General features: G+C 41.3%; 1 protein-coding gene across 2 annotated transcripts; it reads right to left on the reverse strand.

The window, feature by feature from the left end:
• Positions 1-2,921: 2,921 nt before the first annotated feature.
• nicn1 (nicolin 1) lies at positions 2,922-10,304 on the reverse strand. 2 transcript variants are annotated; one of them, XM_083772090.1, is made up of 7 exons: positions 9,996-10,304; positions 8,961-9,114; positions 8,484-8,657; positions 7,041-7,154; positions 5,911-5,979; positions 5,208-5,312; positions 2,922-4,407 (listed from the first exon to the last, which is right to left on the reverse strand). In XM_083772090.1, exons 2-7 carry the CDS (start codon positions 9,111-9,113, stop codon positions 4,366-4,368), a joined length of 657 nt encoding a protein of 218 aa, XP_083628216.1. In that variant the 5' UTR covers position 9,114; positions 9,996-10,304; the 3' UTR covers positions 2,922-4,365. The 2 variants fall into 2 exon arrangements, with proteins under 2 accessions (XP_083628216.1, XP_083628215.1); XM_083772089.1 differs by having other exon boundaries at positions 8,961-9,117.
• Between the last annotated feature and the right edge of the window lie 7,420 nt (positions 10,305-17,724).

Below are 17,724 nucleotides of genomic sequence, written 5' to 3' on the forward strand. Positions count from 1 at the left end.
TGAGCCTGGGCAGAGAGCTGAATGTGAAGTAACAGAGCTGTCAAGTTACCTGCTGTCAATACCCCATGTTAAAATGTGGCAATACCCCATGTTAAAATGTGACAATACCCCATGTTAAAATGTGACAATACCCCATGTTAGAATGTGACAATACCCCATGTTAAAATGTGGCAATACCTCATGTTAAAATGTGACAATACCCCATGTTAAAATGTGGCAATACCCCATGTTAAAATGTGACAATAGTGTCATGTAATTCAATATCGTGTACAGTACCTCTGCAACTGTACTCCTGAATATCGATCATGATGTCGGTAAAGAACTTAAAAGAAGGATTCTACATCTATTTCACTGTTGTGTTTTGTAGACTTTGGGCCATTTTCTCAGAATTCTGTCATTATGACAGTTGTCTAATTCCATGTATAGCACCTTGTCAATTATTGTCACTGATGATTGAGTTAGTCCCAGAGAGAGTACAGACAACTGTGGCTCCTTAAACACATGGAGGTCAGTAGAGGGTATGCGTGTGACATCTTCATCATCATACCCGGAAGTTATGTGGGAGCACCTACTGAGTGGCAAAAAACTACTTTTCTGGCATTGATAGCATACATCCAAACAGAAGTCATATTGCATTAAACGACGTTAAACAACATTAAACTCACTTTGCCACTCGGTTTGCCACTCGATTTCCCATTCACTTTATGCATGCGCATATTAGGATGCTTCTTCTTACTTGCGAGTGAGGAGTTTCACCAAGAGGATGAATACAGGAACATGCACAGAATAGGCACATGCTATTCTTGGCTTTGCCTAACTCCAAGCATTGTTCATGCCTCATGTGTAATTTTCACTTTGTATTCCAGTGTAAGAAAATTTGTGTCGTGATCAGATTTCCCACAACCCAGAAGAATAGGCAAGAAAATAAACTCTACTCACACATCCTATTCTTTGCACACAACCCACATAACTTACTGATGCATTTGCTTGAATTATTGTCCCTTTGCACTGTACATTGTAGATTGCATTCACATTCAGAGCTACAATTTTGTACACATTCAGTGCTACTGCATACATCATTCATTCTTTGAAGGAACCCTGTAAATCAGTACTCCACAGACGGGCCAAGTGGGGCTTATACCCAGGCAGGGGGCCAATTCAACATGTTCTGAGCGCAAGGAATCCTCTAGAAATAATGAAGACACACTGAGACTAAGTAGGAACAACCATCCTGGTGAAGTGCAGAACCGTATAGCCTATACAGTAATCCTCTACTCTACTCTGATAATGGTCATTTAGATTAGAAGGACATTGCATACTCACATACATCCTATTAATATAATCTATTACAAGACAGACACATACCGTATTATTAAGTATTATTTCCTTTGGCATCCCTGTTTGCAGGTACAATGCAGACGCAGTAGGTTTACATCTGAATAATTCATACATGTTTTTTGGTAGTTGGTACATTTGTTGTATAAAATACATAAACATCAATCAGACTAGCATAAAAAGGAGCCATTGAGGTGGAAGTGGGTTTGTTGTGTTGTGGCAGCAATTTAGGCAGGATAAGCAGATATACAGTATACAAATTGCTCCATCTAGTGTAAATCGCCAATGACAGAGTGGCAGCTGATGGGTGTGTATTTGGCAGGAATTAGATAAGCATCAGGCATCCTATACTGTAGGTGAGGGAAGGCTGGACTAGTTTGCCCTGCCAGAACACATGCTATGTTCTATCCACAACATCAGAGGGAGCGACCATGACCTGGTATCAATTTAGAACTAAATGAGTGAGTATGCCTGTCTATCAAGCTATGGCAAGATACAGCCATCTACCCAGTTCACGTCATTCTGGAATATGTCGACCACTTCCGCTACCTCAGCAGCCTTCTTTCCACAAAAGCTGCCATTGACTCTGAGGTCAACCATCAGCTGAGTTGTATCAGTGGACTGGAGTACGCCAGACTCAGGAAATTAGAGACAAGATAACTTGAGAGAACTGAAAGCCCAAACAAAACCTCTGGTTCACAGAGCTGTTGACCTCCCTTGTATGGACCCGAATCATGAATCACCTACAATGGGCAAGTGGAGCAATAGCCTTATAACAACGCTCCTGATCACCTACACCCTCAATCACAGAGCACTACAGAGTGCGGTGAGGATGACCCAGCCCATCATCAGAGGTGAGCTTCCCTCCCTTCAGGACATATACACTAAGCAGTGTGTAAGGCACACTATAACCACCCACTCAGTCCACTATAACCACCCACCCAGCCATAAACTGTTCACACTGCTACTGTCAGGCAGGCAATACCACAGCAGCAAATATGCCGCACAGACTAAAACCGTACCAATGATTCACAATGCAACTCCTTGCAGCATGCAACTACTTGCAAACATTATCCCCAATGGTATAGTTTCAAGTTGCATTGGTGCAGATTGACCTACAAACTCAAACTGTTTTGTTGGAAGGAGTTGTGAATAGTTGCATTGGTGCGGTTTGGGCTTCTGGAGAGTAGTCTGGGTTTCAAAACTATGCAATTTACAGTAGTAAAGACCACCAAGACAAATACTTCTCATGAGGAAGAAAAACGGTATATATGTTGACCTCCTTTTCTAGCAGCAACTGTAAAAGAACTAGAATCCACACTCTAGTGTAAAATAAGCTCAAATAAGCTTGACCGATTTCAGGGAGACACTATTGGGAGATCTGTTCCAAGGCTACTATCAGCAGCAGATTTCACAGAGTCCCCAGTGTTCAATATTAAAGAGTTTATTTCTGTGTTACATGGTGATGCTATTGTGTGCAGTGAAATGTTGGTGTGGCCTCCCACACCACCATCTGCCAGTCCTAAAATAAAAAAACAACATAATAAAAACAAGGTAATAAAGGTTTTATTACAAGGGTACTAGTAAGTAATACGCTAATATTATTAGTATATTTATGGCAAAGCGAACAGTCATTATCCAGCACAGGGAAGAACAAAGTAGGACGCAAACAACAGAGTTTATTACTGTAAAAGTGGAATCATTTAACAAAGGGAGCCCGTTCGTACTGTATGTCCCTGCGGCTTTTCTTGTTTCTCATTGAAAGCTATTATACAATAATATGCACATGACATCGTTTGTTGGGTTGCTGAAGGATCATAAGAAAAGTATAGCCTGCACTCTCTCCAATGTTAGATTTATTGATGTTTCGAGCATAGGCATCAGGTCAGGTCTATGTTTGACCTGACAAAAAGCATAGCAATAACTCGAACATTGTTTATGAGTGTGCAGGTTCTATTATTTCCTTTTTCTGCATACAAATCTCTCTCATCTACGGTCTTACCCCCGAATGCATTGTGTGCCTTTATTTGGTCAAGTTCACACACAATACATACTCAGTGCATTCCTGCCATCCAGTGGTGGCAGTGGTGTCTTACAGTATAATGTAGCCTTTCCAGCTCAATCTAACCACATTCTGATTTACAATCATTAGCTGTTGTTGCATTTCACCACATGGATTATATTTTATTGTCCTATAAGCTTCAGTCAATATGCAGAAGGCAATGTTTATAAACTTTCTCAATCCAAATGATAAATGTAACATACTTCGCCCCATGCTCAGACCAACACAATGTTGTTGTTGTTGTTGTTGTTTTTTTTGTCATGTTGGATTACAGCAGGATCATTTACATGTCACATCTCATGGTGTAGCTCAAGGAAGAACAGGTGAGTTCCATGCAGTGGTCTAAAGTAAAAATCTAATCGCAATATTCTAAAGATTATAAAACTACGCCAAGGAGTACGTATATACTGTAACATTGTGATTGATTCCATGTTTTAATTATCTACGCAAACTGTGTCACTGTGAGGAAGCCCTGGAGGGGGTCGACAAAGCACGCATGGCTGGCTTAGACCATTACAAAGCTGGAGAACGATTAAAAGGCTCCATAAAAAGCACTTATTCATTCCCAGTGAAACATAATCTAACGTGTCATTATTCCCACAGCCGTATCCATCTGAAACATTGGCTGAGTAAATGATCATTAATGCCAAGCGAGGATTGTTAGTAACTTAGCTTTGGGGGAACATTAGAACACATTACATTCTAAAATAATATGCCAGGCTACTGTCCCAAACAGTACCGTCTGCCTAAGAGTTACAGGATGTCTTTGATCATTGCCTGTAAATAACAAGTTAAACATTTCTTTATACCAAGGGGACTCCATATGTCATTCATTTGCTATATCTAGTGAATGGATCTGTGAAAGTCTGTGAAAGTCATTGCATAGCAGTGTTACTGTAGCTTGCACTGGTCCTCTGTGTCGTCAATGATGCAGAGTAGTATATTCTCCTATGTAGATCCACAACATGCTATGTGAAAGACAGCAAGTTGATATCATAGCAGCCGTCTACCTGTTAGAAAATAAAGAACAATCAAGTATTGTTAGTCCACGCCTGCATACACGCGCACGCACGCACGCACGCACGCACGCACGCACGCACGCACACACACACACACACACACACACACACACACACACACACACACACACACACACACACACACACACACACACACACACACACACACACACACACACACACACACACACACACACACACACACACACACACATATATATAAATCAACCTTGTGTTTAGTTGTGAAAACGTAATCAATTAAAAAGACAATTAAAAAGACATCAAAAGACGATCTCTGTGACTAAAGCCATAGGAGCATGAGACATCAAAAGACGATCTAGATCCAAAGACAGATTTTCTCCCTTCCGGATAATATCCATAAATAGGTTCTTAAGAATGATGTTTTTGCATATTACTGTATATTATAGACGGTTATGCGGGTGACATCATCATCATAACCTGAAGTTATGAGGGAACGCCTACGGAGTGGCAAAAAACTACTTTCTGGCCTTGACAGCCCAAACATCCACACAGAAAAGACCTATCTGATTGACAGCCCATACATCCACACAGAAAAGACCTATCTGATTGCATTAAACGTTGTTAAACGTTTAACTCGCAAAGACGTCTCTGGACGTCTGTCAATCCATACAAAGCCTACACCTCTGAACCTATCTTTGGATGTCTGTTGTGTGTTTTGTTTTACACTAGATGGAGATGAAGATCTTGTATGTAATTTAGCATAAGCAATGCCTATGGTGCAGTGAGTGCTTTCTGTGTGTTTGACTCACATCAAATCTGCCGATGGAGGCTGTGGTTTGGTTGGTCTGCATGACCTCAGTCAGAGCCCACATCTGCTGGATACTAGAGGACACCGTCTGGGGGTGTGGAAGTCCCTGGCACGCATGACAAAACAAACAATTACACTACATCCACACAGCAACCTCATTGCCAGAAAATAAACGTTACCATTGTACATTTCTGCAAAGCACTGACTGACCAACGATGCAAGGCAGGCGCACTGTCAGCAGTGGGCCTGAACCCTGAGAGGTGCCCCCGAGGGACGCATTGCCCGAGCAACTGGCCGCGCCAAGCCCACTGCTGCTGGCCCAGCGCTGTTGGAGTTTCATACTGATAGAAGGCACCGAATAGTAAATATGTTCAGTTATATAAGACTTAAAACATGTAGGATTGAGTCAACATGGTCAGCATCTGCAAATGTTGACACGTAATGTTTTGGGGATTAAATTACGTCTTTGAGGAAGGCCAAACCTGCATTTGCTGATTTTGCACTGTACAATTAGTTTTCAGAGCAAGATGTTATGCAGACTTTAAATTTTAATAGTCTTGTCGCGCACGCACACACAAACACACGGACACACACACACACACACACACACACACACACACACACACACACACACACACACACACACACACACACACACACACACACACACACACACACACACACACACACACACACACGCTTACCTCTACATCTGTGCTTTGGTCAACAACGGTCAAGTCAGACAGCCAGTCACGGACCTCCTTCTCTGGATCCTGAAAGAGGACCATTTTGTCATTGACGTTATCAAGTGGACCTTATTTCTACGTACAACAGTACAAGCTGTACATCACTGTGTATTCTGACCACAATGAGTCTACAAATAAGTTCAGATAAATGTGGTCGTAACTAATTAGTGTACTTGATGTGTTTTTATGTTGTCCGTTCGTTGAGTTAAACAGTGTATTAGTACTTAGCTTACATTAATATGCTGTACTGTACATTAAAGTTGCCCTCTGTAAGTTTTAGGTCTCCTGACAGAGAGAGGTACTAACTGCAACTGTAACACCCGGACCCCGGTATTTGAACATGGGAGGTGTCCTGCCCAGCACCATGATCTAAATGTCTCTGAATATTAGGAAGACCACATACTTGGTTAGAGTAATGTTTTGTTAATTGAAACCAGGAAAGCGTCTGTGTAACAACTTTAACCATTGTTTTATACTTCTGCTATTCAAACATAGCAGATATACAAGCTAATAGCGTGTCACTTTGTGCCACACTATAAGCTTGTAGATCTATTTTTGAAAAATTCTGAAAATGTGTGCAAATATAATATAAAAAATATTATATAGATATATTTCTTACAGAACAGAGGTTGTTCCCGGATTGACAGGTATAACAACGTATAGGTTACAGCAGGGGTTCTCAACCCGTGGGTCGTGACCCCCTGGCCATTATTTTGGGGGGGGGGTCCCCCCAAAAAAAGAAAAAAATATATTTTTGCAACTGGATGGCTGGAAAATGGAAATTAAGAGTTTACATAGTACACATAGTGCATGTATAAACTTTCCTTAATGATTATATCTGGTTTCAGTATTTATTTATGATGTATACTATTTTCTCTATTATTAATTAATTTGCAAAACATGGCCAAAGCATTTCCGGGGGTCCCCAGCCAAAAATGTTGAGAACCCCTGGGTTACAACAGGTCTAAATGGGTTAATGGGTTAACTTTGGTTGCAGGATACAGACAATAAAGTAAATACTACTACCCCTGCATGACACTGCTTTGTATTGTTGCAGTAGCTAGAATCAAGTTTAGATGAAAACATACTGGCTCTACGTATGGATGTATTTTGATCGCCTCCAGGTTGAAGGTAAGCCAGGCAGATGAAGGCTGTCTCAGGATCAGCCTCACAGATGCCACGTTATCCGGCTCCACCTTCATCTGTACAAGGAAGGAATTACATGTGATGGTTCTAAAGGCCTACCAGACGTTTTTATCATGTACGAGAAAACACTGTTTTTACTGCACAATTATCATGTGCAGTGCACATGATAATGATAATTTCATCCAAAGAAAGAGGTGCTATCCACAATACAAGCAATGCATGGCATTAAATAGTGATGTTGGTTATTTCCTTTTCAACGGATTAGTTACTGAGGAAGCCTACGGTATGTTGAATCATTATTTCACAAGAAAAACCCTTATAGTTATCTCCCATCATCCTAAAATGATCTCAACCAGGACAGATCAGGACAAATCCCAACTACCAGTGCAATAAAGAGCACTTCCAACATGGCAAAAATAATTTAAAGTTAAAATAGCAAAGGTGTGGCTTGGAGCACAGTCAAAAAGTCAAATAACCATCCACCATATGGCTCGATTTGCAAGAGAATAAACAAGAAATAAACGAAAATTTTAATGTCGTTGCCTTGCTTTTCTTTTATTCTCCATTGTTCTGTAAAGCACTTTTATTTATTATTATTATTATTAATAAACAATGAGTTAGCGGGTAGCGCTGCTGTAAATCGACTCTACATAGCTTACTGCGGTGCCTTGTTATGACAGTTGGCTTGGCTGCCCTCCAAGGCCAGCTGATGGAATGTAAACTGTGCTGATCCCTGGCAGCCTGTGTTGGCTTTATGCTCAATGGGAATGCTGGCTTGTGGATTCTGAGGTAGATTGTGGCTGTGGCAGACACAGTAAGTGTGCAGTAGTGATCCACTTGTAGTGGAATTACAAAGGGAAATCCACACCGGGAGAGGATTTGCTGTACTGTTGCTGTTTTAATGTCAATTTATGTTCAACGTTAAATATACATACGGATAGATATGGATGAAGCCACTCCGTCCATACACAGAAGTATGGACGGGGAGGCTCACAATGTGTTGCGGGCTGTGCTACGAAAAAATGTATAATAATGCAGCAATATACTGTATCATCATGCTTGCCAATACTTGCATGGATACAGAGTCAATATGACATGAAATGCAGTTTTGAAAAATAAATATCGGCTATGGTGCCACATAACACAAACAGCTCATGTCTGACTGAGCTTGTTGCAACAATATTGTTTGCAACAAAGAAAAACAAAGGGAAAAAACAAATGAAGACTATTGAAAAAACTGAATCATTTTCTACTACAATAAGAAGTGCGCTCGCTCGCTCGCACACACACACACACACACACACACACACACACACACACACACACACACACACACACACACACACACACACACACACACACACACACACACACACACAGTGTACCTGAGACCTGTGTATATAGAAGTAGTCCTGTGACCCTCCCTCTGTGTGCGGGTTGTCCATCAGAGCCAAGTCTCTTAGAGCAGTGCTCCATTTAGCATCCTGGCCTGGATTCCTCCTCAACAGACGCACAGTCACAAAGGCTGTGTAGTAGTTCTTAAAGGTAATCCTGTCAATCTGGAAAGAAAACATCAAGTATAGATTATATAACAGGTGTTATAATCACTACAAACCTATAATAGTGCAAGCTAATTACGGCCTTGTAAATGTAATGTTAATGCTACCTACGTGTTTGTCATGTGTTAATTAATACTAACAACATTTGTCACAATTCAGTAATTTACTTGAAAGTGCATGCAATAATTTAGTAGACTACTGTAAATTAATATTAACTGACTACCGTAGATTATGTTTAGTATGTTTAGTATGTTTAGTACATTTTCAGTAGGCTTGTCTAAAAAAGCGCCAGGCATAGCTTACATTGACAGTCTTTCCGAAGGGCAGTGTGACATCCACCACAGAGACTCCAGAGCGAGGAGAGTCTGTCTTTGCATCTCCAATCTGCAGGTAGACTGGAGATTTGATGGTACAGCTCACAGGCTGATTGCTATCACCGCTGATGCTCATCTCCATTCTGCTGTACAATACAGGTATAGACTTAGAGTATATTTCACAGGAATCATGTAAAGAAAAGCATAGATAGATAGATAGATAGATAGATAGATAGATAGATAGATAGATAGATAGATAGATAGATAGATAGATAGATAGATAGCATGCATGGTTGTTGATACAGATGCCATTTAATCCAGATTAGTATTTGCTTTGTTGGTTACTTAGTGACATATACATGCAAAGGCATCAGGCAACCTACCTGTTATATTGTTTGATCAATATCAATAATACATGCATGTAATATGTTAGTATGTATGTTACTTGTTTTTAAAGTAACGCAACAGTCATGTTTTAATTTAAGATAGTTTAATGCCATATTTCTCCAATCAGGTTAAGGAGATGAAACATGGCACATGCTGCTTCATGAGATACTGGAAACAGGATCAGGAGCAAATGTATCGATGTGTAAATAAGTGAAAAAGGTACTGCGTGTGTGAATAACAGTAAAACTAGTGAGTTTCAGTTCAATAAAGCTGTGCTATAGGGCCAAGCTAAATTATGTTGCTGGAAACTATAAGCACTCACTGCCACAGTATGGCAGCACCATGGACAGCGACTTTGCATTTACAAGCCCAAAGCCGACAGTATTCTCTCAATTCACATTTTCTAATGTAACTGACGGCAAAACTGTGACCTGTTTAGTTTTCATCTTTCCTGGGATTTGTGCGCATGTAATTAATGTTCAACATTACATTAACGTGACGCAATGCACATACTGGTACATTGATTTAAAAAATTGTGCCAGCTAGGTTACCATGAAATGTGCTTTATTGAACGGACAATGATGTCATGCTAAGCATCCATTTAACATTTAGCCAGTCAAGTCATTATGTTCCTTACCAGGCGCTGGTAAGTGTAACTATATATGTACCGATGTCTTCTTCATCGCTTGTCCATTGCTCTCCGATACAAAAGGTCAAGCAAGAAAAGAGTTTGAAGAACAAATATGCGCTGTGTCAGTCCCATAGACGTGCAGTTCTGTGCAGGCTAACATGCTCTGCTACTTCCTGGTTGCCCTTGGTTGCAGAACAGTAACACAGACGACGTAACTTCTGTGTTAAAGGACCAGCAGCGCCACTCATATGAATACAACAATGAATACAAACTCTAATAGGTATACTCGTTAGTAGCCTGCTGACTTTTAATACTTTTAAAATGGGGAAGGGGCTGAACTTAAGCAACATATTGGTTTTGATGAATTGAACAATGTGGACCCTGTTGTAAACAAGTGTAATGCTTAATTGGGTCGTCCACTCACAGTTAACAGTCTTTGTATTGAGTTTGTGCTTAAAATGTACTGTAAATTCTACAAACTGTTAATAAATATTTCATCATATTTCATCATATATCAATCAATCAATTGTTTGCTTGCTTGCTTGCTTAGAATAACAGCATTGCATACCTGGTTGTAATTGCATAACACAGACACTAGAGGGTAGTCTTCCTCCATGGTTAACGACTAAACAAGTTCTAGATTCTAGAGCTTGAGCTGGGAGAAGAGTGAGAGTGAAGCAATACAAACAGCTAATCAATTTTGCAAAGCATGGTTCATTTGTCTCTCAACCACAACCACTCACAGGCATAGGGCATATGCTGTAGCTGTACACAGGACGTGCTTCAAGACCAATTTGGATATGGATGTATGTGTGCTACTTCAGTTACAGTATAGGCTAAAGCAGCAATCGGCCCAATCTGCCATAACATGTCAATTTGCCCGCAAGGCTTGTTTGTAGGCCTATGTCATATATTGCTTATGAGGTCACAGCTGGTGGGCTTTAACAAGACAGTGGTGGCCAAGTAGATGAACAGTTTGGCCTATTAACAGTAGCCTACTGTATTAACCCGCCTATGGCCTATACTGTATATATTTGGACAGAAAAGCACCACAAACACTCACTCCTTCAAATTATATACTAAGCCTTGATTGGTACTTTGCATGAATATGCCATTTAGGCTATGATTGATCTAAAAAAAAAAACGACAATAGCTAGATCACAAGAAGTTTATCCTAAAACATTTATAACATTTCTCAATCTCAACCTCTGTATCTCTCTCCCTCTGACTTATTTTCTAGCACAGACACACTAAATTGCCCTCCACTCCTCTCACTCAGTCCCCCCCCCCCCCCCCCCCCCCCCTCTCTCTCTCTCTCTCTCTCTCTCTCTCTCACACACACACACACACACACACACACATGTAGTCCCCTGAAGCTACCACACAATGGCGTACATTAATCTGTTCTGTTTATTGTGGTTGAAGCAAGCAGGATAGTGTGATTGGGGGTGGGGGGGGGGGGGGGGGGGGGGCAGGGTTTGGAGGAGAGAGAGAGAGAGGGGCTTTCCAAAGCTTTCCAGATATCAGTCACTGTTGGAAGCTACCTCCTTGGGCCCTTCAACCAAAGCATTAGCCTCCTCTATTTTTCATTTCCTTTTTCCATCTCTCGCTTTCTCCCCAGATGGTCCATGCAAGCAAGCATGTGCAGCTACAAGGATGCCTTCAAGGAAACAGAGAGAGAACGATAGGGAGGCCGAAAGAGAGAGGGAGGGAAGGTGTGAGTGAGAGATAGAGGGGTGGATAAAGGGTTGTGGAGAAACAGAAAGCCCCCAAGACTCCTGGCATTGAAATCATGTCCTTTAGGTTTTTATCTTTGAACCCCATACCCCTGGCTTAGATCCCTGTCTGTCTGTCTGTCTGTCTGTCTGTCTGTCTGTCTGTCTGTCTGTCTGTCTGTCTGTCTGTCTGTCTGTCTGTCTGTCTGCCTGCCTGCCTGCCTGCCTGCCTGCCTGCCTGCCTGCCTGCCTGCCAGCCTGCCAGCCTGCCAGCCTGCCTGCCTGCCTGCCTGCCTGTCTGCCTGTCTGTCTGTCTGTCTGTCTTGTTTGATGCCCGTATCTCCCCGAGCATTCCGTTGTTTGTAATTCTGTCTATGTTTCTGCCGCTCCCTCTTTCTTCTGTGCCATCTGTTTGGCCCCCTGTGATAACAACTTGCTTTGCCAGTCAGAAACCAACCGCCCTGGGAGAATCCCTCTCTCTCTCTCTCTCTCTCTCTCTCTCTCTCTCTCTCTCTCTCTCTCTCTCTCTCTCTCTCTCTCTCTTGACCTAAGTGTCAACGGTAGAAATATAGCCAACATCGTACGGTATAGGGTCGGTTACTTACTGGATTGTAACAATGTCAGCCAACTCTTTAATTTTGTTTAAATTTGACTGCTCTTCATTGTTTGAGAGTGTAATTAAGCTCATCAAAGTCTCATATGAACTGACTCATGGGAGATGGGAAATGAGATGAGCAACCTGAATGAAATCATAAAGCTTCTTGTCTTTTAGTAGCTTTATAACTCGACCGTGCCCCGAACTGTGCTGCTCTCAATCATAACATCATGTTGCATCCCCAAATGTGTCCTTAATCCTAATCCTTTTTCCTTTATGCCTGACACCTTTTCCAGGGTAAGGCCTCCAGAGTTGTCGGTCACTGGTGTTCTTTTCTATCTGCGACCAGGTGCCTCCCAGACTCTTGGTGTCTGCCTGGAGATCCCTCCGCCAGGTGTTTTTGGGCCGGCCTCTGTTTCTCTTCCCCTGAGGGTTCCATGTCAGAGCCTGTCTGGTCGTATTTTACACTGGCTTGCGTAGTGTGTGCCCGATCCATCTCCATCTTCTTCGTCCGATTTCATCTCCTGCTGGGAGTTGTTTGGTCTTCGTCCATATTGCTTATCTTGTATTGCGTGTATTTTCAGGATTCTTCTGAGACATTTATTGATGAAGGTTTTCACTTTATCTAATACATTTTGGTTAATGTTGTACCTGTTCCTGGTCATGTGACCTGACTAACCAATACGTTACACCCCCCTTTTTCTTGGAAATAAACTTGTACCTTGAACAACCTAGTACAACAAAATATGTATTTGTATTATTATCCTTTTTTTCTACAATGTGCAATTCAGCTCAGGTCAGTACAAACTCACTAAGCCTTTCAGATGGCTTTGTAACCCTTTGAGGTCTGACCTTTGGCACCTCTGACATCTGAGCGTGTTCTTGTGGTGTGTCTGACATGAATCCACATCCAGTGCACTGTCCTCAGTCCACGTGCCTGTAGGCTGTAGGTGTTTCACTTACTCTTGTACCAGTTCCTATAGTCATGTGACCTGACTGACCAATGCAGGACAGGAGTCATGGATTGTGACATTAAAAAAAGTTTTGTAATTTGTCTTAATTTCTTTTAGCTTTTCTGAGCTCAATTGCACCCAAAAAACGGAACTCTTAACATTCAGTAGATTTTCTGTGGTCTGGGGTTTTCTGGCTCAAACAAGTGCTCTGGTTTTCCTTCTGACTGTGATGTCACAGCCTGCAAATCCCATATATGTCAATGGGATTTGCCAACAGATGTCACTGTTTTCACAGTTTTGCCTGTTTTCATTGTGGCTCAAAATGCTTCAGAACACATAGAGCAGGGGTATTCAACTGGCGGACCGCGGTCCGCGACCGGACCGCGGACCACCTCTTTGCGGACCACCAAAAAAAAAAGAAAAAAATTAATAATATAAATAACATCAGATGGTATACATTTCTCATGGGAAATTGCTGCAAAGGCCCCCAAAATGTCCCCCAAGGGCCCCCAAAATTCTGGCGCGCGCTACGCGCGCACAGTGTGGCCTGCCAGGGCGTATAACTCCCGGCCTGATTTGGAGTTCCACTCCGGGCCTGCACTCTGCACCCCATTATTTGTTGGGTGGAAGGGGATCTGATTTGTATAAGCTTGGCTTGACCATACTAAACGGGCATAGAGCCCCGCTCTCCGATGGACGCCGCGCATGGGACCGGACCTCTGTCTTATTAAAAAAAATATTTGTGGACCTTCATCATTTCAAGTTGAGGACCCCTGACATAGAGAAAACTCCAGACCACAGAAAATCCACTGAATGTTCAAAGTTCAGGTTTTTTGGGTGTAATTGAGGTCATAAAATCTAAAATAAAAAATAAAAATAAATGAAAATTAATGTCATGAAACCTTTAAGGAATTCACAGAGGCATAGTGATACAGTCGTCCTAACATAATATAACGAAGATTGTCGATCTTCAAGCTCACAATGCAACATATGATCTTGTAGATCGGCTATTTTCACACAGCACCCAAGCAGTATAAATTAGTATAAATTATTATAAATTAGGCATAAAAAGGCTGAAATATACAGCAAGGAGTTGTCTGCCGATGGTGGGCAAGCGGCACACGCACGCACAAACACACACACACACACACACACACACACACACACACACACACACACACACACACACACACACACACACACTGCAGTATGTGGCAGCAGGAGAAAGATGAAGCGAAGTGAAGGGGAGATAATGGTGTTTATAAGATTAGATAAGAATAAGATACATTTTATTGTTCCACAGAGGAAATTGTCCCTAACACTAAGCCACCAAGCGCTACGGTCTCATATAAAAAATACATCAGCTCACAAAAACATATAGAGACATAGCACCTACATGGCTAATATGATTTTGGTGTGTGTGTGTGTGTGTGTGTGTGTGTGTGTGTGTGTGTGTGTGTGTGTGCGTGCGTGCGTGCGTGCGTGCGTGCGTGCGTGCGTGCGTGCGTGCGTGCGTGTGTGCGTGCGTGCGTGCGTGTGCGCGCACGTGTGACTGTGTGTGTGCGTGCGTGCATGGGTCTCTCTGCCAGATTACATTTGGCTAAATGTCTTACCTTGGAGCCCAGACCTGTCAGAATCCTGTGAACATCCCATTAAAGAGTTATATTGCTATTTGATGTGTATCAGCACGTTATTTGCGACAATGCTAATGGAAAACAAGTGAAATCGACATTTGATGTGCAGCTTAATTTGTTTGCTAGAGTTGGATTAGCATACATCCTGATTCAATTCAGTGTAATAGAAAATGCTGTAGCGATATAAGAGCAGTGCATGAATGTTGGCATTGCTTGTAGCTTGTAGACATAAGCTAAGAACTATGTGGAATATCTATATAATGAAACTATGCATAATTATATACTATACTATACTATATACTACATAAAAGGCTATCTAAGTTAGATAAGTTGAGGGTACAAAACAATGACTAAAACATGACGTAATGATATCATCCGCCCCCAACCGTATCACATGGCAATTTAGTAACTCGCCTGGTGACACTGACACAAGGTTATGTGAGCGATAGCCAGCTATACTCGTAGGCCTGTTCACCAGTTCCATAGCTTTGGGTCTAAAAAAACCAAGTGGAAACTATTTAATCTAACCAAGTTCATGAAGTCTCAAAACTAGCCATTCGTTGTCAATGGCATTCCATCTCCCCTGCCATTGACTGCTGGCCTAAGAGCATGGCCTTGTGGATATGGTAGGCTCATTATAGGGTAACACATTATTTTTCCTCCTCCCTGCCCTTATCCCTGTTCCTTTTCGCCTCATCTTCAGAAAATAGATTTTCCCGTGAAATAATGTTCTTTTCCAATGTGTTGTACCACTCCCCCCCTCTCTCTCTCTCTCTCTCTCTCTCTCTCTCTCTCTCTCTCTTGCAGCTTATACCCTCAGCTCTGTCTGAACAAATATCTCACATAAAAGACAAAATTCACACTTGTGTGAAGTGAGGGGCCACATGACATCACTGCGTTAAATCAAACATTAAAAGTCCATAGACTTGTGTTGTTTTGGGGGCATAAAGTCCATAGACTTGGCTGCCACATGACGTCACGTCACATAGGTGGGTCATACGTCACGGGGTGGTACATACATACAGTTGTAGGTCATTGACCGTTTATCTTTGCAGAGGTTTGCGTGATCTGCGCATTTCACTATACTATATAGGATAATTTGAGCATAAATACTTTTTATTAGCACATGCATTCCATATATTCCATAGGGCTGGACCACACGTATGACATCATAAACTTGCAACAGGAACAGTCCCTGAGTGAATGTTTCTCTATTTATGAGAGAAATAGAATATCTGTCTGTGTGAAACTAATACTCAGTGTAGCAAACATGGCAACTGCAACAGTAGCGCTATATGCAAACAATAGCTGTTGGTGGTGTGTGTGTGTTTGATTTGTTTACTTTTGACAAGTCTGCATAATACAGTATGATATAATTCATATATATTATCTTCTATTCTTGCTGATTAGCCTAATACATTTTTTGTTCCCTGCCGGTCGGAACAATACAAATGGACTCTGGTCCTATGTGTCACCACTCAGTTACACTTTATTCACACACCAATGACTGAGCTGCTCGCTCATTCTCTTCACTGTTCCAATATGAGTTTCTTGTGAGCAATATGAGACTATAGTGTTGGGTTGACCGCATGTTTTTATTAACAGTAAAAAGATTGTAAAATGATTTTTCAAGCTTCCATGTTTGTGTTGTTTCATGTAATTGCATTGACTTGTAATTAAAAAGCAAGGACATGTGCACATATTCCCGTTAAATCATATTGGCTAATGCTACTATACTGTATGTATACACAACATTGCTCTCACAAGTGAGTTTACTTCATGATGATAAATCAAGACATATATTATATTTCAACATCAATTTAAAGAGATGAGTATGGGTTAACCAGAAGACTTGCTTCCCAATCTCCCACTCCATTACTTACCTTCGCTGTACACATTTCCATCTCAACAAGCTATTTAATTTTGTATTCAACTGAGAAAATACTTCAAATAAGTGAAAATTGGATTGCGAATATGTTAAATGACCCAATGGACAAACTTCACTTGTGTTGAGGATAATTGGACTCCAAAAGTCAACACAACAATATAATCACTTTAGATTAATATTTCTCTCTCTCTCTCTCTCTCTCTCTCTCTCTCTCTCTCTCTCTCTCTCTCTCTCTCTCTCTCTCTCTCTCTCTCTCTCTTTCTCGTTCTCGGTCCTCTGGCTCTTTCTCCAAGCCCATCCATTAACACCTCTGTGGTTTGTAAACGGCTCTGCAGCAATGCAGTGAAAGCATTATGATTTAAGGTGCTATTGATTGTCGTGAAAAGATGACACTCTAAAGAACAGAGATGCTTAAAGGACAACTTTAGTTTTTTTCAACCAAGGTTCATGTTTTAGGTTGTTATTAGAGAAAGTAAAAGGTGAGTGTTCATTTTTCTTCTTTTGCTGCTTTCTTCCGTTTTAGGGATTTTAGCAGTTTTTGACAGGGGGGCGGGGGCATTCGAGCATGGGGCTAAATATGTGTTTTTTAACACAATTTTATGGTGATTTATTTTTTTATTATTTACTATAGTCCTAATAAATGCCAGGAAATGACATCTGGCCACAAAGGATCACAGGATATATTGAATGTGACAAACTGACATATTGAGCCTATATGACACACAGTATAAGCCTTCCCCCAGTAGGCTACCTTCACATTCAGTAGATCCTGTGATCTGCTGTGGCCAGATGTAATTTCCTGGCGTTTATTAGGACTATAGTAAACCATAAAAAAGAAATCACCATAAAATTGTGTTAAAAAATACATATTTAGACCCATGCTCGAATGCCCCAGCCCCCCTGTCAAAAACAGCTAAATTCCCTAAAACGAAAGAAAGCAGCAAATGAAA

The sequence above is a fragment of the Protomyctophum parallelum genome (genome assembly GCF_964188405.1).
Source record: "Protomyctophum parallelum genome assembly, chromosome: 8".
In the NCBI taxonomy this organism is placed as follows: Eukaryota; Metazoa; Chordata; class Actinopteri; order Myctophiformes; family Myctophidae; genus Protomyctophum; species Protomyctophum parallelum.

What these genes read in the sequence shown, in the direction of transcription:
- nicn1 (XM_083772090.1), bottom strand. Translation starts at nt 9,113, where the DNA reads ATGGAGATGAGCATCAGCGGTGATAGCAATCAGCCTGTGAGCTGTACC. An exon ending in ACCAAAGCACAGATGTAGAG is followed by an intron (nt 5,313 to 5,910) that starts GTAAGCGTGTGT and finishes CATGCGTGCCAG; the next exon opens with GGACTTCCACACCCCCAGAC. An exon ending in CCTCCATCGGCAGATTTGAT is followed by an intron (nt 4,408 to 5,207) that starts GTGAGTCAAACA and finishes ATTTTCTAACAG; the next exon opens with GTAGACGGCTGCTATGATAT.